This window comes from Nyctibius grandis, chromosome 2, assembly GCF_013368605.1.
Source record: "Nyctibius grandis isolate bNycGra1 chromosome 2, bNycGra1.pri, whole genome shotgun sequence".
NCBI classification, from domain to species: Eukaryota; Metazoa; Chordata; class Aves; order Nyctibiiformes; family Nyctibiidae; genus Nyctibius; species Nyctibius grandis.
In genome coordinates, this window is record NC_090659.1 from 49,019,530 (window position 1) to 49,047,215 (window position 27,686).

General features: G+C 42.5%; 2 protein-coding genes across 8 annotated transcripts in view; one reads left to right on the top strand and one right to left on the bottom strand.

Annotated features, from left to right (window-relative positions):
* The window catches only part of CYFIP1 (cytoplasmic FMR1 interacting protein 1), a 90,443-nt gene extending 79,842 nt beyond the window's left edge, over positions 1 to 10,601 (top strand). For all 5 annotated transcript variants that reach the window (XM_068417704.1, XM_068417723.1, XM_068417714.1 and 2 more), the window contains 6 exons: positions 3,248 to 3,378; positions 5,689 to 5,761; positions 6,925 to 7,019; positions 8,188 to 8,426; positions 9,347 to 9,494; positions 9,975 to 10,601. In XM_068417704.1, coding sequence (XP_068273805.1) covers positions 3,248 to 3,378; positions 5,689 to 5,761; positions 6,925 to 7,019; positions 8,188 to 8,426; positions 9,347 to 9,494; positions 9,975 to 10,139 — 851 coding nt within the window. In that variant the 3' untranslated portion in view covers positions 10,140 to 10,601. The remainder of the gene's footprint in view (positions 1 to 3,247; positions 3,379 to 5,688; positions 5,762 to 6,924; positions 7,020 to 8,187; positions 8,427 to 9,346; positions 9,495 to 9,974) is intronic.
* Positions 10,602 to 13,528: 2,927 nt separating this feature from the next.
* NIPA2 (NIPA magnesium transporter 2) lies at positions 13,529 to 27,080 on the bottom strand. Of its 3 annotated transcripts, none has more exons than XM_068420637.1 (8): positions 26,834 to 27,080; positions 24,041 to 24,097; positions 19,247 to 19,306; positions 18,705 to 18,927; positions 16,966 to 17,022; positions 16,104 to 16,194; positions 15,380 to 15,540; positions 13,529 to 14,500 (listed from the first exon to the last, which is right to left on the bottom strand). In XM_068420637.1, exons 4-8 carry the CDS (start codon positions 18,841 to 18,843, stop codon positions 13,863 to 13,865), a joined length of 1,086 nt encoding a protein of 361 aa, XP_068276738.1. In that variant the 5' UTR covers positions 18,844 to 18,927; positions 19,247 to 19,306; positions 24,041 to 24,097; positions 26,834 to 27,080; the 3' UTR covers positions 13,529 to 13,862. The 3 variants fall into 3 exon arrangements, with proteins under 3 accessions (XP_068276738.1, XP_068276744.1, XP_068276754.1); XM_068420643.1 differs by lacking the exon at positions 26,834 to 27,080 and adding an exon at positions 26,446 to 26,597; XM_068420653.1 differs by lacking the exon at positions 24,041 to 24,097.
* Between the last annotated feature and the right edge of the window lie 606 nt (positions 27,081 to 27,686).

Genomic DNA, 27,686 nt, shown 5'->3' on the forward strand with positions numbered 1-27,686 from the left:
GCATTTGGAGCAACTGCATGCTAAATACTGTGTGTCAGATTTTCAAAATAATGACACAATTTGTTCATGAATGCATGTGTGGGGGTGTGTGTATTTATATAACCTGTATATGGAGACCGGGGCTTTGGGTGAAGAAATAAGGATCTTTGATAAGGACTTTGAGAGGAACTCTGTCACCTGGACTGACTGTAAAAAACAATATGTAATTTTTGTGATATGTAACAGTATGAACCTCAAGCTGCTTTGACTTCTGCTGTCCTGTTTTTGGGTGGCTTTACTGTCTTGCTTTGGTTTCGGTCGCACCTTCAGTATGGGTTTAGGTAACAGCATTCCTTGTTGCCAGTCACGGTCCTCTGTGCTGCTCCTGGTTTCTCTCTGTGCCATCCTTTATGTTTGCTGTAGGTGACATGGGTGATTCTCAGGATTTCACTTCAGAGCTGTCCATATAACACTGATAAAGTTTTCTCGATATCATTCTGCGCATCGGTTTCTCTTCTGAAACTCCCCACAAAATCCAGAGACTGGGTGGGGAATTGAGGGGAGTCTGAAACCCCTCCTCCTTTCCAACCCCTTCATGACCGATGGTTGTTTCCATGTTGCAGTAGCAGAATAGTCCTTGCTGCTCTTCTCAGCTGCTCTTTCTCACCAAATTGCTCCCCACTCGCCGTACAAGATAAAGGGAAAAACATCCCCTTGTCTGTCCTTGTAGCCAATATCCTACTTGCTCAGGTAGTGCTTTCTCACCATGGTAACTATGTGAAGTCTACAGTTACTCACTGTGTTTTGGGGAGTCATCCAGCTCTTCTGGTGGTTCACCATCAATCTCTGTCTACATGCCATGGATACTAAGGCCAGAAGAGTTGGTAGATACTCCAGTTTAATTTCCTGTATGGCACAGACCTAAGTCCAGCATAATGCAATGGACTTTTGCTTCCAGGAAGGCATCCAGTCTCAGTATGAGGAAAGTATTTGACTTGACTTCTAGCAGTTGATCCTTAGAAGACCTTTCTTGCTAGGTGTGGAAGCCCTTTCATTGACGGAGGAAAACACAAAAGAAATACTAGGAATTGCTTCAATTCCCTCACTCTGCATTTTTTTCCTAGCATCAAAAATTTTTGGAAAAAAGTTTTCTGCCATATCAAACTGCCTTTTCAACCTCATCTTTAAAATAAGAATCCCAGTATTCAGCACTGCAGCATCTCATTGCCATGGTGGGCAGGTGTGTTTAAACAGCAAACACAAGTGCTCACTGCTGCTCAAACACCTGGGAATTGCAACTGGCCTTTATACCACAGTGTTGAATGGACACCGACAGTCTTTTCCAGAGCTTTTCCGTTACATGGCCCTTGTGTTATGGGAAGGGGGGAGTTGGTGATGCACTGGCATGACTTGTTTGGTTTTTAGCTAGATTTAAACGTGTTTCCTTTGAATACATTGAGCTGAGCAAGCACTTGTTACATTTACCTTTCTCCATTAGTTTTTCAGTTCTGTTTTTCTATTGAGTCGCTGAACTACTAAAGTTAGATCTGAAATTTATCTCCACTGAATGTGTGTGGGAACACTCATTTACTGCAGATTTTCTATTGACAAACAGTTCTTTGAGATGTCACAGAGCCAGCCCCGCATCCCCTTGCCATACACTTTATTGATGTTTCGTGTTACTAACTTTAATGATGTGAGGCTTTCTATAGCAGTGTGTGGGTTAGCTGTACAGTTCCTTCCTTCACTGTATGTTTTCAAGTTCCTCTGCTGAATTTGAGGGATTTCCTTGGCATAGATATGCTCCAGGCTATATTTTATGTTTGTGCACTCCCCTCTGAGCCGTTACCTTGCTGGGTAAATACCAAAGTCTCCTGCACGGGAAGTGCTCATCAGCTGCGTCCAAGGAACACATGGGAAGGTGGTGGGGGGCATCTGTGCTCTCTTTCCTTGTCTCTTAATTGCTTTAGATGTGACTGAGTGGAGATTTAACTGTCTGACTTAATTCAGTGTAATGGAAATGAACTGCTGTATGTAGCACGCAATTCGAAAGCTTTGCATGATGTATTTTCTTCTGTCACCAGTTGAGGTTTTTGGTGGCTTTTTAAAAGGGCCAGGCTTGTGCAGATGGATGGAAAAATGCTGATAAAAATTGACTTGTAAAAAGCCGGAGAGCTGTCTGACCTACCGAAGTTCTCTGCTCTTCCTTGCCCATCCTGCATATAGCTTTAACCTCTGCGGTGCTGAGCAGATCAGGTCTCTGCAGAAGCTGCCAAGCCCAGGGTCTCCTGGGCTTGTCTCTAACGAAGGAACTGTGCAACCTTTCCGGTGCTGGGGCAGGGGAAGGAGCTGGCAATCCACCAGCATGTTAAGCTTCACTGTTGTTTGGGAGAGGTTTGTTGGAGAAGACCTATGTTTACATAAACTATGTGGTTTTTAAAATTATAATTTAGCTAGTTTTTAACAGCTTTTGGCAAAACTTTGGTGGAAACAATGTTCTGACTGTACCCTTGCCAGCAGAGCTTGACTTGTGATTTCTGTATTTAATTGTTTTGTGAGGTTGCAGATCCCCTCTGGCCGTCTGTGGCACTGTCAGAGCCGTAGCCTGACACCACCCCTGTTCCCTGTATCTTTAGTGCTCTGCTCCTTGCTGGCTCTGTCATCCTTGAAAATAAGAGCTGTGAATTGAACGTGTCGGGTGGTGCGGCAGGTGGGGGACAGAGGCTGGAACAAGACTAACAGCAGGCAAGAGCCCTGGTCTCTCTTCCTACTCCTGGAAATTATTTTCTTACCTCTTACACTGGCTCCCTTTTCCAGGAGTGAGAATCTAGGCACTCCATTTTGCATGATTTATGCAGTTAAAAAGGTCAGCACACCACTGGCTTAACACTTCATAACCTCTGATTTTTAATGTATTTAAATACTGCTCCTTTCAATTCCTCTAGGCTGCACGTCTGGAGATAAAAAAATCTTGTGTGCTGATACATGGGAGAGAGAACACTAAACCTGCACCCTCGGTTGGTTGTGGTCTGTTACACTGTATTTACGCACATTCACTGCAACCTTTGAACAGGCAAATTGGTCTGAAAATTGGTGTGCTTTTGGGGCAGAAAGAAAAATTAGTCCTGATCCCTATGACTCTTACCTACATGACCAGAATCTGTCGCCTGCTTTCCCAGGGTAACAGATGTGCCTGTGTGATCATCACTGGATTTTGTTCTGGCGCCTGAGATTTACTTTTTTTTTTTTGCTTCTTTTTTGATTTCAGGTATCTTGGAGTTTTTTCACCATCAGTTGAAGGACATCGTTGAGTATGCAGAACTGAAGACTGTCTGCTTCCAGAATTTGCGGGAAGTGGGAAATGCCGTCCTGTTTTGCCTCCTCATTGAACAGAGTCTGGTAGGTGCCTGCTGTGTTAGTTTAAAACCCATCTGTCTCTCAAACTGTACTGTCAAATTTTTGTTACTAACATCACAAATATCAAAGTTAAAATCTGCAAGTTTGCTGTTGCTGATGGGCAGATGGGTAGAAATGGTTCCCTGCTCTGATCTCTTACAGCCTTGCAGGGGCTTTCACATCTGCGAGATAGCAGGGATGCCTGACTTTGCTGGGTGAGAGACATTGCCTTATATATGATACCTGAGGATCAAATACTATGACCTTCATCATAAATTATGATCAAATATAGTATTCCTGCAGTCAGTCACAGGGTGGCTACTCTCTTTATGTCAGTGAGTTGTGCGTCTGGTACTGTTATTTGCCTTCCCTGCTCGTCATTCCTGTTGTCATCTGAAACATCTCAAAGTTAACATGGACTTCTTGCTGTTTGGATGGCCAACAGTGGCGCCTGCTCTGCCTGACATTCGTCTCTCTCAGCTTGAATGAAGCTGTGAAACACGTCCAGTCTTTCAGCTGCTTCCTATATGTTTAGCCTCTGCCTTACAGCATGCGAAGCTGCCTGCTGCTGAGGGCACGGTGCTGCAATTGCTCTTTATCCCTACCTCTCATTTTCTTTTCCCGCTCTTATTTCACGTTATACAATCTGCTGTTAGAACAAAATGGCCAGACCTGTAATTTCTTGGTCTTCATGCGTTTGGGTGCTTACAGAGGGAAAGGTGGGCATTGCCTATGGACCAGAAAGGCAACAGGTGTGCTGTCTTCCCTTTATTTACCTGTGTTGGGCTTTGGAGACTTGACTGGAGAGTCTCTGCCCTGCCTGCTTGTACAGGATGCTCTGCCCACGCTGCGCAAGCACACGCTGCAGCTGGGCTGCCCGTCACGTATAGAGATCTTTGCTGACTGCAAACCGGCTATGTCATTTCCTCAGCAAGCTGGCTGGGGGCCTGCTGCTGCACAAAAATAAAGCCTCATGTAGGACTCCTTCTCTAGGGTGTATTCATGCTGTTAATGTAAGATAAGGTAATGAAGACATGCTGTTCCTCAGAGTCCTGTTCATGGTGTTAGAGGATCCCTCCCTTGTGGTGGAGAGTAATTGGAGGGACAGGTGACAAGCAGTGAAACCGTATTCAGTAATGGGATAGCTGAAATAAAATGAGGAACTGGATTACTTTGGATTCAGGGTAACAGGGTATCTAGTGAAAGGCCAGGCAGGTGAAAAGGCCCTCACTGCTTGAGGGTGTACCAAAGTGACACCAGTGCTGGAGGTACCTTCTTTGGGGCACTGCCTTGGTGACACTTTCTAGTAATACACCCCTGCTTGCTGCCCCTCCTCTTGTTTTTGCCCTTGGTGGTGCTCTGATGTTCTGTCAGGAATTTCAGCAGTTTTCCATCATGGTCATTTATCATAACGTAACTAGCCTTTACCCCGGTGCAAAATGTAGGTCTGTGGTGCATTGCTGCTAGTGGGTGGATCTTGTTAATCTTGACTGCCTAGCACATGCATTTTCATAGCGTTGGCATAGAATCATTTAGGTTGGAAAAGACCCGTAAGAGCATGAAGTCCAACCGTAAGGAACTAGATGTGGGAAAGGCTTATTAACTCCGGTGCCCTGGCCTTGCCTAGGGTATGGCTGATGAACATCTCTTCTAATATTAGCGCTGAGGGATTACAAATGAGCAGGGCCTCTACTCCAGAAATGAGGAGAGGGGCTTAGCAAAGCCATGCGTCTGCTTCTGGACATCTCTGCATTTTCTCTGCACGTACATACAGCAGCCAAGAACCAGGAGACATCTGTCTTCCTTCCCCCAATCCCTAAAGAAGTAAAATACTTCCTGAGGGGTGGTTCACCACTGCTGTCGTGTGTCTCGGCCCGCCCGGCCGGGAGATGCCCCCACCCTGAGAATGAGTTGTGGGAACAGTGTTGGTAAAAATAACCGAGCAGTGAGTCATCTTCTTCACTGCCCTGTTTATCTGCACGGGAGCCGTCTGCCGCTTTCACACCGAAATTACTCACTCTGCATTAGCCTTTTTAATAAATACCCTGTCCTTTACGAACTGCCAGCTGAGGGTGGGAGGAGAGCTGCTAGAGTTTATTTGGGAATCCAAGGTAACCTGGTGAAATCAAATTGCCTTTGGGAGCGATGCCATGAGGAGAAGGAGGGCTCGGAGTGGCTCCGTGTGGTGGCGGCGGAAGCTGGCTGCCCTCTGGTGTTGCTGCGACAGCCTGCTTTTGGGAGCCCCTTTTGGGGATCTGGTGTGGTTTGGGGATTCTTCAGTCCTAAATGCCTCTGGTTTGCTTTTTGTTCCAGTCCCTAGAGGAAGTGTGTGACCTGTTGCACGCGGCGCCGTTCCAAAATATTCTGCCCAGAGTTCACGTCAAAGGTACCGGCTAAGTGAAAACACCTTCCTTGGGTAACGCTTTCCGCTTTTCTTGCCTGCTGCTGCAGTTTCGGTGACCGTCCCCAGTCATCCTTTACAACACTGCTGTTAATTACGGCACAGAGGTAACAGACTCAGTCCTGTTTGCCTGGCTGAAAAATAAGCCTGGCTGAAAAATATGTGCTTCTTAGCGAGGCTCAGTGCAAATTACAAGAGGAAGAGGAGGAATACCGTGACAAGGACAAGTGGGGTGGATACCCAGGGCAGTATTACCCCCCTGTGGATGTGGTGAGAGGCTTTTCCGAAGGTGCTGTTTAGCTTAAATGGAGTAGGCTTGATCATACAGGGTATAGGAAGTCTGTCAGCAGAGTAAGTAAATACAAGTGATCCGTGTTCCCAGTAGACTTATCACATGCCTTTTTACTAAACTGGGCATGCAGTGGGGAATGTTTGCAGGATTGTTTCCTTTGGTATCTGCCTTCCTCGTCCTTCATCGTCAGAAAGAGAGCTTTTTTTTTTCCCCTCATGCTTCTTTCTGTGTTGCTCGTCTGTCTCCTTTCCTCTTTGTTTCTTGCTGCCAGAGCAGCTGATTTGTTCTGCTCGGAGAAATCCCATCAGCTAAAAATCTTTGAGAATATTCCCCGACTCACCATAGCTACTTGCATCTCTGCATAAAACTAACCACACCATTGTAAACAGTATTTTCCCATTTGCTGGAGAACATTTCCTACTTGCCAGTGATGAGGGGGTGCCAACTGCTTTTTTTGAGCCTTGCTATACGTAAGATTCCACCCTCATTATACCCCACCTTCCAGAGTCAAGCATTTTATGTATGATAAGGACAGTTCAATTGGCTTGGTACAAGTGGGAGTCAAATATGTTAGCAGCAGCAGCATAATAGAGCCTTATATTCTTTCTTTAATTTAGTTAATTAATGTATTCTACTACAAATCCTTCTTCCCGTTTGCACATGCAATGCAGCAATTTAAAATATAAATATATATTTTTCTAAAAGGACATTGAAGATTAACCAGCTATTTAGAACTGAAGTTACCTATAAAAATAACATATCCAGTTTTCTTCTGCTCTAAGTAAAGATTGTGTGAAAATAGGAATTTTCTTCATTAATTGCAATTTATTAGTGCTCACTTTTTTTTTCCTTTCAGAGGGTGAAAGACTCGATGCTAAAATGAAGAGACTAGAATCAAAATATGCTCCGCTACATTTGGTTCCTCTCATTGAAAGACTAGGCACACCCCAGGTAATCTCTCTCATTTGTGTCAGAGGCAATTCAGGAAGTTTCTGAGCACGAGAAAGCCTTTTCTGTCACACGTGCTGACAGATGTGTCAGAACTTCAACTTGCACGTCCAGCTTGTTCACACAACAGGAATTTTTTTTTTTTCCAGATCCATGAATTTGGTAAAGCTGTTAAAGCTGAGAAGTTTAAAACATTTGAGATTGGGTTGGAATTGACATGTTTTGGGGAAAATGCTAATTTGTATGGATGTTGCTATGTGATACCCTCTCAGCGTAAGGGCCAGCCTGGGGAGGTCCTAGTGCAAATTCCACCAAAGGCAATCCGTTTTCTAGTGCACGAATATGTGTATTTTAAAACAATTTATTCCTCTCTCAGCCAGATGATTAGAAACTCTTGGAAAATGAGCTGAGTTGAGCTTTCCTGAAAACACAGTGACCAAAGAGAACGTTCTTGAACTGCCTTTGCAGCTTCAGCACTATTTTCTGTCAGTGTGAGGGGTACATTAATTCCCTGCTAACCTTAGCAGTTTACAAGTGAATGAGATGAGAATAGTAGAAACTAAGAGCAGAGTGGTCTGAAGCAAAGACTTCAGGCTGCTTTTATCATCACATGTGCTGCAGCTCAGTCAGTGCCGCTGCACTGTAGGAGAGAGCCCTCAATGGGATGGCACAGGCGGGGACAAACCCTAAGCAAGCATCGCCATTTATGGGTTTTGTCTGAGCCTGTTTGTGCTGCCTTTGGAGCTTTCCCATCTCTAACAGCAGCAGCCGAGGGAGACATGAAGAGCAGCGCAGGCAGGAGCTACTGCCCCTATTAGCAGCAGAGCGCTGAACTCTTTGGTTTTGCTTTCTGTCTCCATTCAGGCAAAGAATTCTTTAAACTTCCCTGGGACTAGCCCAGGATTAGCATTACCGCAGTTAGTGTTACTTACTAGAGCAATGGCTTGTCTGCTTGAAAAGGCTTTTACAATTTTCTCTGAATGTTTTTTCTGCTGACCCGAATCCCAGGTTAGTGGCCTCTGACCTCACATAAAGTCAGGAGAAATTACTGCTAGAATAAACCAAGCGAAACTGAAAAATGTGGTGGTGTATTATTTTTTTTTTTAAATAAAAAGTCTTGTGGTCAGGTGGCTTTTACCAGGATTGTGCACTTTCTTTGTCTCCACCTTAGCAAATAGCAATCGCAAGGGAAGGGGACTTGCTGACCAAAGAACGCCTCTGCTGCGGCCTGTCCATGTTTGAGGTTATCCTGACGAGGATCCGCTCCTTCCTGGACGATCCCATCTGGCGCGGGCCCCTGCCCAGCAATGGGGTGATGCACGTGGACGAGTGCGTGGAATTCCATCGCCTCTGGAGCGCGATGCAGTTCGTCTACTGCATCCCCGTGGGAACACACGAGTTCACTGTAGAGTACGTACTGCCAGCTGCCCGCGGTCCACCTGTGGGCAACAGGACTTTGTTTGTCCTCCCTGAAACTGGCAGGGGGGGCCGCAAAGAGTTCGAATGGAGGGGTTTGTTTGCCCGTCTGTGAGAGCTTAGTGCGAAAACAAAGTGCTGCAATCACTGGGAGGGGCTCATAATCCATGAACACAGATATTATTGTATCTTTAACAAAAATAACCCTCTGTTTTAAGTATTGCCACTGTTTAATGAATGATCCCACGACAAACAGGCCCTAGCACACGTCTTCCAATAGTAGTCAGACCCCTACGGACGCTGAACTTAAATAAAATAGCTGAACATTGGTGCGTGTATTTCTAACAAGTATTTTCTTCTCTGAATTAAAAGCAAGAATGAGCACTTGGAAGTTAACGTGGTTAATATGAGTTAACCAGGAACTGTAGTTCTTGGTTTTGTTAATTTTGAGAATATCTTTATTTTGAAAAACTGTTGAGCTGTAACATGCTTTTCACTGAGCAATTATGGAGGCAACGGCAGAGGATGTTTCCTTCCTTTCATGCCTCTGCAGCCCAAAGGAGCAGAGTGGTGTTGAATTCTCACTTTTTTTTCTTTGACAGTGTTGTTTCCTTTGAAAATGAAATGTAATGTTGCTGGAGTCTCATGGGGAGTAAATGTTTTTGGAGTAACACCCTATTGTGTAAAACTGGGGGGGGGGAGGTGGTGTTTGTGGTTTCTTGTTAAACACCCATTTGCATCACTAGTGGTACCTGGAAAGAGAACTTAATTTACTGGAGATTTTGTAGTATTTTCTAGATTAATGTCTAACATATTCTAGAGTGATACAGATGTAATTTAGTATAATGGCGGATTACTGAGCATTTCCCGTGGATGTGTTTCTGAAGACTTATGTGGGGTGTTTCCTGTCGCAGGCAGTGCTTTGGAGACGGCTTGCACTGGGCTGGCTGTATGATCATCGTGCTTTTGGGGCAGCAGCGTCGCTTTGATGTGCTGGATTTCTGCTACCACCTGTTGAAAGTCCAAAAGCATGATGGCAAAGACGAGGTTATAAAGAATGTGGTGAGTTGAAAACATCTGTTCTGTATTCGCTGTAGTAATGAAGACAACAATAAATCAGAGCTGTTTGTACTCAGATGCAGTGTAGATGTAACAATTGCTTTTTAGAATGAAATGTCAAAAATGAGGGCACCAGGGTTTTCAGGAACAAAAGATTAAGGCATCAGTACTGGAGATTGAAGACTGGTCAGTGTGAATTCTGATTTCCTGCATATGTGAGATTTTGTTAACTCTTCTCATCTCACATATGTGCATTCAGATTTTGACCAGGCTGCTGTAAATTGCCCTTTTTTTTGTACAAAAAGCAGCACTGTCAAAAACCAGAATGCGCCTTGGATTTTCACTGGATTAGCAGTGTAAGGAGAGAGGTTCATAACACTGTGGAGAGAGGTTGAGGTAACAGGATTTCCTGCTTTTTTGTCTAAGGCTTTTTATCTCCAAAGCTAACTGACTCCTGCGTGTCTGGTTTTTTGATGTTTGCAGCCTTTGAAGAAAATGGTTGAGAGAATTCGCAAGTTCCAGATTCTGAATGATGAAATAATTGCTATTTTGGACAAGTATTTGAAGTCCGGCGATGGAGAGAGCACACCCGTGGAACACGTGCGCTGCTTCCAGCCGCCTATTCACCAGTCCCTGGCCAGCAACTAGACTTCCCACCTAACGATACTTTTTGCACCTCTTTAGGCTAAAAAGTATGAGGAGAAACCGAGAAACAAACCCCACACCAACAGTTTTAAGGAATATTCTACTCTCATCTGCATTTTTCAGTATGCCTGTGCCATTTGAGTGGTGCACTGTCCTCTTCAGCCTCCAAGCACAGTAACTGTATACAATCTATACTTATTTTTCTAGACTAAAATTTTATACACTTTGATTAAAAAAAACCCACGACTGTAAAAGATTTTTGAAATCTCTTTGCATTCTTGTACTGAGGTGGCCATTTTAGACTGGACTGGCATCATTTCCGCGCGAAGCTATCAAAATAATAGCTGTGGAGGAGGGTAAGAAACCGGGGTCTGTAGAAAAAAATTTTTAGAAATCAATTCCTAATTGTTTGTATTAGAGCATTAATTGCTTAATTAGCCTTTATTAAAAAAACAACCAACAAACTCTGCTGGTGCTTTGTGAATAATTTTTCTAGTCAGTTGATTATTTTTCCTCTTTGCAAAACTATTCTCTGAGATCAGTAATTATGGAAATGAAGGCTAATTAAGGTGATTGTTTTAAAAGTTATTTAACATGGAGGTGACCGATAGTATTCTGATCTTTTTAAAAGGCAGTCATTAGATAGATTGATTAGAATGGGGACTGTTTAGTTTTTCCTACTGAGAGCTTGTAACACCATGTATATTTTGGTTGGCAACACATACCTGTGTACCAAAATACACCTTTACAAGTGATAAGGAATTCTTGTTTACAAGAATCTTGACTGCAGTGATCAGGTGTAATCTATCCCCGTACATAAGCTCTAATGATGTTAATCATGATTTACTTATGGAAAGTATTTGTTTAATTACACTTGAACTGTATTATGCAAACACTGCATCAGTAAAATTGTTTGTAAAACTTTGCAAATGTAAAAGTTGAATTTTAAAGCAGCCTGTTCAGCCAAAAGTAGTAACTCCTGCTTGCTTACTACAGGATCCTAACAGAGCTTTTTGGCTGGCTGTTAGGATCAAACAAAAACTATTTTCCCGAAACAAACATGAGTTAAGATGGCTGGAACAGACACAGATGGGTAGTTACACGTTTCACCTGGGATACGGATTTCTGGAGATGTTATTTGGTTAATGTTTCTAATCCATAGTGTGAAACCAAGAATGCATCACTTTTTGAGAACCCATTTTTCTCCCTTGCCTCTTACTAGTTCAAGGTTAGGTTACAGCACATCTTTTCTCTTGCTCAGCTCTTTTCAGATGTTTCACAGCAACAGAATTGAGTCCAGCAAGGGGTAGAAATGAGTGTCCGATCGATAGAGGAGGTATGCAGGAGATGAGGAATGTGTAGGTACTGGAGTGGCAGGGAAGTGGATTTTGAGGAAAGAAAAGAAATTAACTGAAATTCCTCAGCAAAACAGAGGATGGAGATTTGCCAGGCAACCTATAAGCCAATTTCCACTCCCCAGGAAGTTTTCCCAGGATGTATGTGCTTGAGAACTGCCGTTCTAGAGTGGTCTCTGTTGTGGTGGGTGCGCACACAAGGGTGCCCAGTGTGGGGGAGTCAGAAGTAGGAAACCCTTGTGCTTTGTTACGCCACCTTGTTGCAGGATTTCTTTTACAAGGTGCTTAACAGTTTTCTTTAAGAAACATTGATTTTTAGTTCTTCACAGCGCTGAGTGAAGACAACTTCTAGCCAACCAAACATTTCCCTATGCTTCAGGCTCCCATTAAGGAAATGAACAAATGTCTTAATCTGTTGAGATAATAATTGGTTTAGGGATCAGTCTCACACACTTGAGGCTTTGGCTTAATAAAGACTGATTTTTTTTTGTTGTTGTTTAAGAAGTACTTAGAATTTACTTTATTTACACCAAGATTAGTTATTTTTAATTCTTACCAGTTAACTGGCAGCCGTAAGAGAACTGGTCTCTAAGATCTTAAAACTACGAGTGTTAATACAGATTTTTAAGATCCTTTTTTTTCTCTTCCCTTTAGTTAGCATAGGGTTAAGAGAATTCAGACATCAGTGCTACGAGATGTTTGTTTCACGTTTTTAAAAGGTAGCTTACTATTTTTTTCATTTTCAGCAGGATATTAAGACTCTGAGTTAAAAATCTCTTCACCTGGTATAACTGCTTCTCCTATGTACATGAAGTGTCAAGAAAGGTGCACAAAAAGCAAAACTTTTTCATTTTAAATTCTCTCTCATCAAAAACGGTGGGTCTGGAGGCCAAAGTGCCTATCAGAACATAAATAACAGACTCCACTGTATGAAACTGTAACCTGCTTTTTTTGTTAGGCTGGTGCTTCGGTACTAGAAGTGGCAACCCAGAGTTCAGTGACTTCACAGCACTTTGACTTCTTCCCTGCTGCTCCCACTGAGGCTCTTTGTTGCGTGTGAGAGGGCCGCGTGTCTGTGACTGAGTGCTGCTGAGTTGATGTCCCTTAAAATTAGGTAGAAGTTCAAATCCCATTCTTCAGCCAGGATTTAAAGCAGCTTTTTCTTGCTTGACACCTTGGCCCTTCCTGCATCTATGACAGGTACCAAAGGAAGTCAGCAGAGTTAGTTTCACAGGTGGGAGCTGGGTTTTTTTGTCTTAGCAATAATCTTAAACTATACTCTTTTTAACAGTAAGCACAGTAACTGACAAATTACAGCAGTAACTAGTTGTCTCTGTCCCAAGTAATTTCTAAGCTTCACATCTACAGTAGAAATGTTGTTATAAAAATTGCATCACTAATTTTTATTTTCTGCGTTTGTGAACTTAAAAAACTACCACCTACCTTCCCCACCCCTTTTTAATCAATGACATAAGCAATGACATTATGTTCCTTTTTTTTTTTTTTTAACCTTTTTTTCTTTTAAACTTACATTGTCACAGCCAGTAACTGTGTGACTGCAAACAAAACTGCAATCTGGGAGTTCCAACTGCAACATCAAAAACACAGAGCAGCTCTGCAGAGCCAGGGCAGCCTGGTCTAGCAAACAGACAGAACCCGACCTCTTCCACAGAAGAGGGACTAGCTTTTTTGGCTACTATTAACAACTCAGATCCTTCCTCCTGCATAAACTGGCATGGCATGAGCTACCGACTCACCTATCCAAGCAGAGCAGAAGCTCCTGCCTTGGTGTTGCTGCCAGCCAGTTACTCTGATTTGGTAAGGTTGTTTTTTTTTTTTTTTTAATTTAAATCCTGCGAGTTTCACATGCAGCTTTAGTTAAGCAGTATTCTCAAAGGATTAGTCTTGGTTGTAGCTTTACCTTTCCTCTTACAAACTGGGACAAGAGTACTTACTGCAGCTCCTGTTTCACTACGTTTACAGTCACTCAGTGTTCAGTCAGGGCACAAATGCAAAGGATCCAGGTTCACGACAATCTTTTTACCACCAATGCAGAAATAAAGCGATTTATTTTTGATAAAATTGTCATTAGTGCAATACATCTTAAAACAGAAGAATGAAAGTATTTACACATAACTTAAGCAACAAAACCAACTGTGGTCTGAGGTCATTTTAGTATTTTTTAAAGTAAAAATAAGGCAAATAAAAACCCCTTCAGTGTTCTTTATCCAAACTAATTGAACTTAAAAATTAACGATTGTCTACACATACCGTTAAAAAGTACATGATTCTTCCAGACAAGCTCAGACATTTCACAGCAGAAAAAAAAATCTAAGTTACAGAATTCTTAAGTAACATGTAGATGACAGTTTCAGAAGACTGACAGACTTCCATTTCTCCTGGCCGAGAGACTCTCAGTGGATTGTGTTTCACCTAGACAGGCAGAACTTTCTTCATCGTGATTAAAGCAGTCGTACGTGCTCAGCAAAGTACCATTTGCTGCTCTATCATCCTTCCGCAAAGAGAGGGGCAGATTTGCTAGGGTGAAATTAACATCTTTGAAGGCATGCAACAAAAAGATCCCCACAATAATAGTCAGGAAGCCACTGAAGGTGCCAATAATGTCATCAGCCGCCATGTGTTGCCATTCCTTGAAGAGGATGGCAGAACAAGTTAAAACAGAGGTCGTAAAGATTACATAATATATTGGAGTCACTATCGAAGTGTTGAATATATCCAGAGCCCTGTTTAAATAGTTGATCTGCGTGCTCACACAGACAATAAGGCTTAGCAGCAGAATCCAAGACAAGGGATGTTTCAGCACTGGTTTTCCTGCAAAAAGTTCCTTTATAGCGATGCCCAAACCTTTTACACAGGAGACTGATAATGCTCCAATTACAGAGCAAATTGTTATGTACACGAGAATGTTGGTCTGTCCATGGCGTGGTCCCACCACAAATATTAGAATTAAAGACACAATGACAACAAGAGTTGCGTAGACCACAAAACCTGTGGGTGGGGGGGGAAAAAATATTGTTATTTACATACACTGTCAAAAGCATCTTAGAGGTACCAAGAAAACACTCGTTAACAATGAGATCGGCTCAGCCTAAACAGAAGAGTTCAGGATGTTTCTCATTACTCCTCCAACATCAAAGCTGAAACTATTTTAGAGTGAGCTAGCTAAAACAAAGAATGAAACTCAGGCCTGTTGTATTACTTTTACCTGTCTGTCAGCAAGACGACTACAGGATTAGATTGCTATATTGCCTTACACACAGACTCACTAAGGATACATGCCACTGGATACAGGCTTGTGTCTGCATGCTGTTCAAGGAGGTGCGTTTTGACAGGCTGCTACATTCATCAGCACATTTCCAATAATCAGGTCATTCCTTAAGATCATTTTTTTCATCTCTGTGCTGGCTATTTCCTCGTGTTTAAAATGGGATTTGCCTTTGTGTACATAGTATTTGGCAGATGTGTATTTGTGAGTGCCTCGTCTTCCACATAAGCATAGGAGCTAGTCTCCAGGATTATACTTCTCAGCAGACACCACAGCACCTATATTTTCATTTTAAGGATAGCTCAAAGTTGGGCTTAGAGACTGACACACTTCAATCAAAATTTATAGAAGTTGTGTTCATCCAACTGTGTTGCTGCATTTGTTTAAACTGTCATCTCAGGGGTTCACATTCAAGGCCAGACAAGTTCACTGGCATCATGGAAAGCTCCCTATGGAATTATGTCACAGAATTCAAAAGTCTGCTTCATTTTGACAACACAAAACAGACACGGGCTATCTTCCTGGAACCTGAAAGCAGCAGTAATGAAACTATAATAAAGAAATGATGGGCTGCGTACATATCAAGCCAGCATTTTTCTTACCTGGATCACCTAGTTTGTGGGACATTTCATTCAAAGTTTCTACTTCCTCCTCTTGTGGAGCATGAATTACCATCACAGTTGATCCCAGTATACTTAGCAAACACCCTATTTTTCCATGTAGATTAAGTTTTTCATTTAAAAAGAAGGATGACAGAATGGCACTAGGAAGAAAAAAATACACCAGCAAACATGGAATTAGTGATTATCTCATTCATTTGCTCATCAACTTACAGATTGCTTTGACTGTACAGGTCACTTGCATGCACAATGTGCAGCTTAAAAAATAGCTACATGGTTGATGTATCATCTCAAGATACTTGCTATGGACAGAAGTACCTGTTAATATTTGGCATCTCTCCCTAGAACCCCTTTTTTATGCTGTCTCCCAAAAAACTCCGTATCTAAGCACTTGTAAAAATAATTTTTAAAAGACAAAAATCTTTACTGAGGAATAAAAATTCTACTCTTGTACAAAACGTTTTTGAAACGCAGAAGCTGATGGCTTTTCACAGATTGAGGTGTAGATGCATTGCTAGAACCCTTTTATAGCACAGTCACTTCACATTTGGAGAAACTTAAAGTTACTCCTAATGTTTATAAGTACTCTTTATTTCTTCTTAAGAACAAACCACATTTATTACAGCATATTTCAGTGACATATTTCTAAATAAATACTTTACTTCTCTCTCTGAAATCACATATTGCTTTTTGTAGTGTTTCTTACCTTACAAGAACGCTGAGAGCTCCTAAAGGAGTCACTAACGTAGCTGGTGCAAAAGCATAGGCAGCAAAGTTAGCTACTTCGCCAGCTCCCACTGCAAAGTAATCATAATAATTAAAAAGAAGGAGTTAGGGTGTCTTACGCAATAAACCTGTGAATCAGTGCAAGTGTTCCTGTAGACACAAACATGCAGTAAGGGAACAATGGAAAATTCTGACTATAGCGTTCAGCTAACAGTACTAGCAGAACACACCCCCTTCCCCTGCTATTATATTTTAAAAACAGGCTGGGGGACTATGACAGGTATTAAAATTAATTCAGCCAAATTAGAAGGTGTTTTATTTTGGTGTCTATGTTGTAACTCCCCAGGCTGCCAACTTGACTCATTAACTTCTGCACGGAGAAAACTGCAATAGCAGGATACAGGGCAATGCATGCATTAAGCCATAGTTACCTGAACACAGCCAGTAAGTTGAGAGTTTAAGCAATGAAAAAAAAAAAAAAGTTCAGAAAATAGACAACATCCCAAAATAAGTTTCCCTCTGAAGAGCCCTGTATATTTAAGCACTTCTCTGCTAAGACAAAAAACAGAATGCATATGCTAGTGAAGAGATACAGGAAGACCAATGTCTGCCTAGTTCCACTGCCCAAAGAGGGCAGTTAATGAAAGAACTTCTGGTGTGAGAGAAGTTATATTAATCATTAGAGCTGCACCCATCAAATCACCAGACAGCATTACATACATTGTAGAATCCCCATCTTGCTCCTCTTTTGTAACCATTGTTGCCATCTGTGGTGTAGTTATTTAATTATGTAATGCAGATTATATTTTTGATACTTACTTGAATGTATTTTTGCTACTTACTTGAAAGAAGTCCAGCCCACCACAGCCACTCCTTAAGGTATGCATGACCACCTTGACCTAAAATTGAAAGAATGTTTGCTACTCCATTAAAAATGTACATCGACAAACAGTAAGCCCTATTACTAACATCGCCATAACATAAAATGATTTTTCCAGCCCATGCCCTTAAAAACATGGGCAGCCTTTTGATACTTCGGCTCTCTAGTTAGAGGGGTTGAAATCAAAGCATCTTCAATTTCTGACATGCATATGGCTCCTACAGCCTACTTTGAAAACTAGTTATTTTATTTCTGTTGTATTAGAAATGGCACTGATGACCGTATCTGCATTACCCTGAAAAACAGTTCTTTCAACTCACTGTAATAACATGCAAAGCCAAGTTACGTGTCTCTTGCAAGAGTGCTGCTTGGAAATTGTGCGTGGTTTATGTGGTTGCTTACATGTACAAACACGTGAAATGCAGTCACACTTTCCCATTCCAAACCAGGGAGCATGAATTACGTATCTCAACATCAATCATCTTTTAGAAGCAGAGATGACAGGTACTGAATTAAAAATATTCAGATTCAACCTTCTGAATCATCCGAGGATGCTGCAACCATCCTATCTAAACCTATCCTCTTTCAGTTTAAAACCATTACCCCTTGTCCTGTCACTACAGGCCCTGGTAAAAAGCCTCTCTCTTTCTTTCCTCTAAGCCCCCTTTATATATTGAAAGACCACAGTAAGGTCTCCCTGGAGCCTGCTTTTCCCCAGGCTGAACAGCCCCAACTCTCTCAGCCTGTCTTCATAGGAGAGGTGCTCCAGCCGTCTGATCATCTTTGTGGCCCTCCTCTGCACTCACTCCAACAGCTCCATGTCCTTATGTTGGAGGCCCCAGAGCTGGACTCGGTACTCCAGGTGGGGTCTCACAAGAGTGGAGTAGAGGGGCAGAATCACCTCCCTCGACCTGCTGGCCACGCTGCTTTTGATGCAGCCCAGGATACGGTTGGCTTTCTGGGCTGCGAGCGCACATTGCCGGCTCATGTCCAGCTTTTCATCCACCAGTACCCCCAAGTCCTTCTCTGCAGGGCTGCTGTCAATCCCTTCATCCCCCAGCCTGCATTGATACTGGGGATTGCCCCAACGCAGGTGCAGGACCTTGTACTAGCCTTGCTGAACTTCATGAGGTTTGCATGGGACCACTCCTCAAGCCTGTTGAGGTCCCTCCAGATGGCATCCCTTCCCCCTCAGTGCATCAACTGCCCCACTCAGCTTGGTGGCAGCCACAAACTTGCTGAGGGTGCACACAAACCCACTGTCTGTATCACTGAAGAAGATATTAAATAGTATTGCTTCCAGTATGAACTCCTGAGGGACACTACTCATTACAAACAATTATTACATGCGATTTTTAGTGTTCTAAAACAATCTCCTGACACTCAAATGCAGTTAACACTCTCCTAAATTAATTCATCCAGGATCACAGATGTAGTTAAGAGTACTGCTTTCAAGTTCAATTTTCAAGTACAATTTAGACTTAAGTGACATGCGAAGGAATCCTTCACCAAGTGTCCCTAGAGGGCATAACATGCAAATTAAACAGTATGTATCACACACAGAGTTAGGTCTCTGACACCAGAGAAAAAACACATCAGCTGTACGTTTTAGGTTTCATAAACCTGTAACAAAGTCAAAACAAGATCATAAGCTAAACAGCAAAACTTAAATGTCAGCAAATTTCTTAAACATGTCTTTACCTGCTCTCATGGAGCCTTTCCTAGCTAACCGGAGAAGGCCTTTCTTTTTCAGGATGAAACTTCCTCCGATGAAAATGCTGGAACTCATAGCCAACACCAGACCAATACAGAAGTCATATCTCCCACGAGTTTGGCTCATCTCGTAAACTACTAAAGACTGTCACATTGATCAATGAACAGTAGAACTTCTGTTACTCAACACAAGATGATGCCACACTGAAACCTGAGCAAAATAAACACATCAGAATTATACTGGTAGAAATACACACTGTATAAGAAAATCCTCAACAGCTCATGTGACTGGTTCTCTTGTGAATGGTCTCTGAGTGTTTTTTAAAAAAAAAAAAAGAAGGCAATCTATCTTTGAAGCATGTGTAAGCTTGAACCATGGATGAGTGACTAACAAGTATGAACACACTGGAGGAAGGGTGTCTGACCCAGCATATAAAAACTGAAACCCAAACAAATAAAAGTTCTTTGAGAAACGTTAAGGAAAATTTAAAGATGTGCGATTTATTTTGCTTTACTGATCAATTACTTACGTTGAAATCAGTTTGTAAAGAGTTTGAGAACAGCCACAGCATTTCTTCCATATAAACTCACTAGAAAAATGAAAGAGAAGATTACTGTATGATTGAACACTCATTCTAATTTCCCTAACACAAGCAAGCTTGAGAGGTATGCACATTCATTTATTCTCTGACTAACAGGGAAATCTGGAAAAGAAATAAGGCATCTGTTTGTTGATTTATTTTACAAAGCATTTCCCATACCTGTATGAAGAATATTTTTCAGCTTAGCTACAGTTACATTTAGGAGTTTACAGTTGAAAGGCTTTCACCTAGCCTGCTAAGACTCCAAATCTAGTTAGGTAAGACCTTCAACAACAACTTAGTAGAAGATACTGATTTTTAGGCTAGAAATCAAGATTTTACATGCTCAATCTCTAGCTTAACAAGAAAATTTATATCAGTACATCTCTTTTCCTGTTAAATGCTGCAATGAGGATATCCTAGATTCCATCCAACACACAAGAGTCTGAATTTAAGATATCTCCATAAACAATTTTTACGCTCAGAAAAAAAACCCTCAAAGTACGCTCAAGGGGATTAACCTCTCCGTAGTATGAAGGAAAATGAAAATTATTTTTAGGCTTTGATTTCAAGACAACTGATAATTATGACAGTTTAGAGAACTGTTCGAAAGGGAAAAAACACCTATAGATAAAAAAATTATTTCCTGGGAACACCAATCACAGATGCACCAAGACTAGCATTTGGTTCCCTAAGCAACTACATCCCGGATATTCAGAAGCACGGCACATGACGTAAGTTGCATTAACAAGCTTTTGATTTAAAAGTAAGTGGGGGAAAGAAGAGGATGGAATAAAATGTTTCCATTTCAGTGCTTAATGGAATCTGAATTCCACAGCTTTAATGTTGAGATACAGCAGCAGCTTTCCCAAGAAGGAGTACCATGCTGGTGTCAAGGCACTGCAATATCAAGCACCCTCTTTCACGCCCTTTCATGCCATCTCATGCAGAGATGGACGCACCCACTGGGAGTCCAGGACTAGATAAAATCACATTCTGGTCTCCATGCCAGTTCACAGTTCTGATTCCTGCACCTGTTTCTTCAAAACCTGTTTTCTTCCAATACTACCTTTCCCTGTGCTTTCTTGCTGCTGACTTTGATTAATTTGCTACACCCCCTAGGAAAAACCTAGCAGAGATCTACAGGCAGGTTAACATTAAAACTGAACACAGATCCTCTTACTTGCATCCAGTTAGGCTGTGAAAAAATATAGGAAAACAGTCCCATTTAATAAGCTCTCAATATGGTACCATTCAAAATGCTGCAAGATCCACAGTTCAAAATTCTCAAATCCTCTTCCCTTAATCCTTGCATAGTTGTTTTTAATATTTTATTTTGTAGGAAAAATTACGTAAATGAACTGCAAGAATCTGCTTTCATTCTCTAGCAACTTTTAAAAATAAATAGATTCTTGCATGATACAAAATCACCTATCAAACAAGACTAAAAAAGACAAACCATGCATGTGGGAGACAGACCAAAACAAGCCACCTCACTAACTGCATCAAATATTTCCCTGGTTTGGAATTCAAAGCAAGACTTTCAGTCCCCTGAAGAATAAAGGCATTTTTTTAATGCAAGGAAAAGACATCAAGAGGCTTTTGTGACTGTTCTCTCTACCATCTTTTCTAGGAGTTGTATGTCACACTGTTCCGGTAATCAAGCTAAGAGTGTTCTTCTAGCTCCAGCTGGTGTAAAATGTGATACTGGTATAGCTTCACCTGGGGGAGGGGGGCTTTTGCCGAGCTTTTCTACTCCACCGGTGTTTTCAACAGTCGCTACTCTAGTTATATTACTAATGCGACTATTTTTACTAGTGTAGTTTTTTACCAAAACAGAACTCACTATGCTGGCAAAACCACTTTTTTTTTTTTCTCTCCCTGGCTTGCATAGCTTCATCTATACAAAAACATTTCTGAGAGAGGTAGAGCACATCAGTTAGACCCATCCTGACATCTCCCACCCACCGCGTTTCAGAGACGAGGGAGAAGCACAGGCTGCTTTTCTTTGCAGCACAGGAAGAATTTGATTGCAGAAGAATGTGGAAAATCTATAAGCTAACAGGTAATTTTCTGAATTAAGACTTAAAAATGCCCTAAGGATACTACACTTCAAAACTAGTAGTTCTACTCTCCCTCAAGTCCCAAATACATTAAAGAGTTTTTGACTCCCTGTCAACCACTTTGTTAATCTTGTGAACAACTCAAATCTTAACCACTTCTTCACATAAATTACTGCTAGGTGTTCTGGCTGAGTTTATCTGTCCTCACTGACACGGCCACTCCCATTTCTGCTTGGGCTGGACTGCCATACGTCCATGTAAGCTTTATACAGACATCTGCATTTGCTGACCATTTCTGCTGCACAATCATGGTGAACCCAGGTTCTCTCTGAAGAGATATGGTTCGTTTTGCATACAGTGCAGATGTAATTCGCATGTGTAGAACTGACACGTCTAGCTGCAAAGTCAAAGCAATAGCAGGCACAGGAAGTTTTACACTTCAGGAAATCAGTAGTTTAATTCTAACCCTAAGACTTAGTAAAAGAAGAGGAACTAACGTGTCCTCATAAACATCATCAAGAAAAAGTATTATCTTTGGAAATAAGAAAATGCCATGAAATGAGCAGTTTCTGGAATAAATACTCCTCTCACTTTTCAGCTTCAGGACATGACAAAGCTGTCCCATTCCAGCAGCTAGGGCCACTACTAAGTTATAAACAGGAGAGAAGCCAGAAAATGTAGGCATTAAACAAAGCCAGCATGCTTTTAGCTGTATTTGGTGTAGTTCTACAAAGGTTCTTTAATCAAGTTCACAGCTGGTTTTAACACAAAGAATATTTCATCCATCCAAGACTAGCATGTTCATGGAGGAACACTAGTTTGCCGCTCTGATTTCAGGGATGTAATGAGGGGATGAGACTTTCCTATCCACAGAAGCTACAACATTTGCAATGCCTCGAAGAACCATCCATGTATGAACTGCCTGCGGATCATCCAGTATCATAACTCTCAGTGCGCAACAGTGCAATGACAGACAACACAGGGAACGTATACTGAGAGCTTGAAGGTTAGCAGGCAGGGAGAAATGGAGAAAAAGCTTTCTGAAAAAAAAATGTGAGACATAAGCAAGTCCAGATAAGCCACAAAGTTTGCTTATTTTTAAGATGTAATCGAGAAGTAACACAAATGCTGACAAGATACAGAATCCCTGGTCTAAACCACGAAGGAGCACTTTTTTGCCTCTTCGCTCAAAAAGTCCTTTTCTCCCAAAACCAGCATGCACACAGTGCTCAAAAGACGTTATATATTTATTGCAACAAGTAAGCTCCCTAAATATTCAGAAACACTAAAAGTGGTGTCATGAAATAAAATAATATTCTACATTTAAAAGCAGATAAACATAAGTAACTATGAGGGAGTTATCAGCCAAAGAAAATTAGTATCACTTCCACAAGTTGTACATTGTATGGAAGCAATAATTATAGTCAGTAAAGGAAACATGGTGGATTGTTCCAACTTTGCCTACTTGGCCACCATCCCTCAAGGGTTCAGCAGACGGTCTTTTCTCCTGTAAGTAATCTAAATATATGCTAAAATATTTAAATGCTATAATTGACAATTTTCTTGTCTAAAAACTGGTCGTCTTAACCGTGAACAGGATGATGTCACCAAGCTAAAAAGGACCTTAACATGCCATTTACTTCAACCCTTTGCCATGTACAGCATCATTCACTGCTGCTCCTCATTACATACAATTCAGCCAAACTTGTCGCAGGAAACAGGAAGGAAACTTCACAAACACCGCAGCAATGCTTTGGTGCTGTTAGGAACTCTCATTATCTGATGATTTTCATCTAGATCTTCATTTTGACTATGAAAGCCTGTTTAGTTTGTCCACTCTGGACTTCGAAAAGATACAAGTCCCTTTATCTTTGCATCCACATCTTAACATTGCTCTGCAAGTTAGATGCTTGGCGGTTCCTGCTGTGCCACCCTCTGGGTCCTTTCCCAATAGCCCACTTTTTTTAAATGAAGTGCAACTCCCAAAGCCACGTACATTCTTAGCCCTTCCTGAACAGTCATCTCCTGTTGACTCTTCAATGTCTCTGTTAATATAACCTCTAAATTCTTTTCTGTGGAACTACTGTTCTCTAAACTGTATTTGTATAGCAAATTACTCCTGTCTGGGTGTAGTATCCTTCATTTACTCCTGTAAAGAGCATCCCTTTTTTTTCAGAAATGTTTCCTGAAAATACTCATCTGAGTTTACACACTGGCAACCCTTTCCTGCTCAATGTCATTATTTCTTTGTCTTTTCAGCCAGATCACAAATACTGAACAGCACAAGATTCAAACATGACTCACATAGAAGGATTTTTAAACTTCAAGGTCTGTTTTGACAAGACATTAGTAATAGTTACCCAGGTACAGCCATTCAGCACCTTTTAAATTGTTCTGTGGTATTTTATTCTCAATTCTGCTTATTTACAAGAGCTCCATGAGAAGTTTTATGTTTCTAACATTGAAATACAGCACCTATTTAATGCCCTCCTAGCCATAAAGCTTTTCATGGAAGAAAAAGTGGCTGAATCAACAAGCTGCTGTTAACAAATACACCTTGACTATTATTGTTCCTGTCTTCCTTTCCACATGCATAGAACCACAGGAAACAGAAACACTCCCTAACAACAAAAATCCAATTGTTCAGTGATGAGCCTTTCAAAAGGCTCATTATACATACCAATTTTGTTCCAAAATCCAGAGGTGTTTGCTTCTTAAATATCTCAATGTTAGGTTTCTAAAATACAAGTAAAAAATAATAGTAATTGGCATTTTAAGGATTCAGCTAAGAGAATTATGTGTATCATATCAAGTCAATCTCATTTCCATGCATGACACACAAGACTCTACATTGGCTCATCTATGCTTTAAAAAGGGAGAGGATTTTTCTTTTAAAAACACTGGAATAACAAAGTAGTGTGATTTTAGATTTGATCTTCCTTAGGTATGTCTCGTCTGAAGAGTTACAGTTACCTCAACCCTTTGCTTTTCACTTCACCAGTCAAAGCAACTAACTTGCGATCTAAGCTATTCTTTAAAAGGTAATATGCTAAAGTTGAACTGAAATACTATCCTAGTCCTTTTAGTTCTGTGCTGAAGGCACTTTTATTACAAAAACTAATATAGAGTTTTAATTATTTGCTTTGGCATGGTGAGTTTTCAGAGGATGTTTATATACAGAACTTCAGGGCAGCAGAAAGTATGAACAAAGAAATATTCTCAGTAAGATTACTAAAATCCCCAAAATATAGCAAACTCTTTAATCCAAGTCTTTCTCAGTTATGTTCTGTCCACTCACGAACATAGCTTTTAAACACAAGTATAGAGAGAACATTGAAAGGACACATATAACACAGCATGAAGATAAAAGAGCTGCTGGTTTGAAACTTAGTCACGTGCATCTTTAAAAGTCCAAGATACATGCATACAGTACCCAAAAATTCTGTATACATTATTTAGGAAAGAGTACCTTCCATTTTGCACTGTAAGTCTGCCCCAACACAGATAAAGTTTTCCAGCTTTGTCAAAGTTAAATGAGTGTGCAAGCTTATACACATAATTATTTACCTATTACATAGGCAAGGTAAAAAAAATTAATCTGTTTATAAAGATGTTATATATATGCATATATATGACATGACATCAGGGGCACTAGCACAAGTACTCAGAAGGCAAAATGTACATTAACAGTTGTAAAGTTGCCTATTTCAAAAGTTTTAGTTAAACCGTGGGGAAACTTATCCTTTACAGAAGATTTCTATTAATAGCAAAAGCAAAAGCAACAAGCATTCCATTTTAAGAAACTGGGAGAAAACAAGAAAAATGCCACATTAGAAATTTTTGTACATCTTATTCTTTGCATTTGCTATCTGTGGTTATTCTCTTCTATAAAAAGAATGACCTTCAGTTAAAGCATTTTCACATAAAACTAAAAAGTATCTTCACTAAAACAGAGTGCTATTCATTAACTGAATGCAAACTAAAGTCGGTGCTTTATAGCTGATACTGTATGGACTGTATTTCCTAAAAGTCTATCAAAATAGACTCAAGGTAAGAGTAGAGGACATGACTTGCTTCATCTTTGCTGTACCTAGTGCAGTAGCTGCACTCTCAGTAGGATGAGTCACCAGCACAGGTTCACTGAAGTTCTACCTTTAGTATTTAAGATGAGCAGTTTCAAATTTAAGATGACTCAATAAGTTAAAGTCGAATCTAGACATTAGTCAGTTATTCCTTTGAATGACTGATAATCTGTTATAAACTGCTTTCTATTTGTCGTAATTTTATCCTGAGACTTAATAACTGTAACAAAAGCAGAATGGGTGTGACACTGAATTCTAAATACAATGCTGATGAAAACTTACACAATAACTTCCAAAAAACAACTTGTTACCTTCCAGGGGGAAAAAAACCTAACTGTATACAATGAGGCACATCAAAATCATTCAGAAAGAGCCACGATGGCTTACAGTTATTATGTTTTAATTAAAAATAATGTTAAAGATACTACTGGAAAATGGAGGAAGTTGACTGGTTAAAAAAGAAAAGATCAGAAAAAAAAAACCCAAGGACTAAAGAGTCAGACCCAGCCTCTATCTTCACAGTATAAGAATGAACACAAATCATCATTCTGAACTATAATGCAGAACTAAAATTAGTTTCCACCTCAAACTATAGCACTGCCAGGGCTCTGAAGTTCTGCTGAAGGCGATCTGGAACCAAACTGCATAACCCTCAACCTCAGCTAACCTCAACCCTGAGCCAAACCGAAGACAAACTGGTTTCTCCCTGATTAACAACACGCACGCCCCATTAAGGAAGTACAACAGCTCTGGCAGAACTGGCACACTGTAACTTGACAACGCTGTCCAGCCGGAGAACCTAACGAAAATCCACATTTGATCTTTTTGATCCTGGCCTTCTGAGCCCAAACCACAGCAATTTTCCCACTCCGAAGAAACCCACACGGCCAAGGCCTCCTTGGGCTTCTGCAGCCAGGTTCAACGACCGGAGCCGTGACAGCCCCGCAACCACCGCCACCCGCCCGGAGGCGGCACGGCTCGCCCCGGCCTGCTCGTTCCTCACCCGCAGCGCGGCCCCACAGCGCCGAACGCCAAGGACCCCGCGCGGCCCAGGGGAGGGAGGCACCCCAGCACCGGCGCTCCCGAGGAGGCGGCAGTCAGGCAGGAGCCAGAACAGCCAGGTCCCCCGGCGGCGGGGCCGGCCCGGAGCGCGGGCAGGACCCCCCCCGCCGGCGGCGGGGCCGTCGCTCCGGCCGGGCGGGCCACGGACCGCACGTGGGGGTGGGGACACGCCTCGCGCTCGCAGGCCCCGCCCCCGCGCCCCCAACCACTGCCCCCCCTCCTCACCCCGCCCCCCGGGGGGCCGGCCGGGCCCGCCCCCGCCCCTCAGCCAGCCCGCGAGCAGCCAGGCCCCGTTCCCCCCGTGGGCCCGCCCGCCCCTTCCCGGTTACCTGCGGTCTCCGCCCCTCACATCCCCGCCGGGAGGGGCCCCGCGGCCGCCGCGCGCGGACAAAGAGGAGGAGAAGGGGGAGGGGGAGGCCGGAGCGGGCGGTGGGAGGGGCCGGTGCCCGCGCGCTCCACCGCCATGAGGGGAGGGGGGAGGGGTGAGGGGGACCGGCGGCGGGGCGCGACGGGCAGCGGCGGCGGGAGGCGCGGGCAGGCGGTGTCCCGGGCCGGCCGCCCCCACCCCGCTGATTCCGGCAGCGCCCGCCGGAAGGGGCGGGGCGCGGCGCGGTCCAGAGCGAGGCAGCGGTGGGGCCGAGCGCCCCGCCCGCCTGGGGTCACGTGCACCTCCCGCTGCCTTCTCCGGGGGCGCGCGGCCGGCAGCGCCTCTCCACAGCGCCCCCCAGCGGCCCTTCTCGTCAGAGGAGAGCGGCCAGGCGGCGGCAGCCCGGGCACGGTGGGCCAGCGCCCGGCCTCGGGACGGGGGAAGAACTCCTGGTGGGAACGGCTGTGCCTTACCCAGCGTCAGCCTCGTCCTGTGCAGCGCCTCACAGCGACACCGTTTCCCTGCAGTCGTGCCTCGGTCCTTCCCGCCTCCTAACCTGGGCGCTCCCCCCAAAATCCACGTTACCCAGTTTTTACACTCCTATAGGAGAGACAGACTTAAACTTACAAACCATACCCAGTATGGTACAGAGACATTGTACAAGGTTATTGATCTCTTTAATTCAGTCCCGTGCTCTGAAAGCAGGCTTTACAAACAAAAATGCTTTAATCTCATCCGAAGTATAATTGATATGTACAGTTAGACATATATTTCTTCTCATCTTACAGTGAAAACTCTTTCAAACAGTTGTAACA

What these genes read in the sequence shown, in the direction of transcription:
- NIPA2 (XM_068420653.1), bottom strand. Translation starts at nt 18,843, where the DNA reads ATGAGCCAAACTCGTGGGAGATATGACTTCTGTATTGGTCTGGTGTTG. An exon ending in GAAAGGCTCCATGAGAGCAG is followed by an intron (nt 17,023 to 18,704) that starts GTAAAGACATGT and finishes TTTCAATTTTAG; the next exon opens with GTCAAGGTGGTCATGCATAC. An exon ending in CCACAAACTAGGTGATCCAG is followed by an intron (nt 14,501 to 15,379) that starts GTAAGAAAAATG and finishes CCCCACCCACAG; the next exon opens with GTTTTGTGGTCTACGCAACT.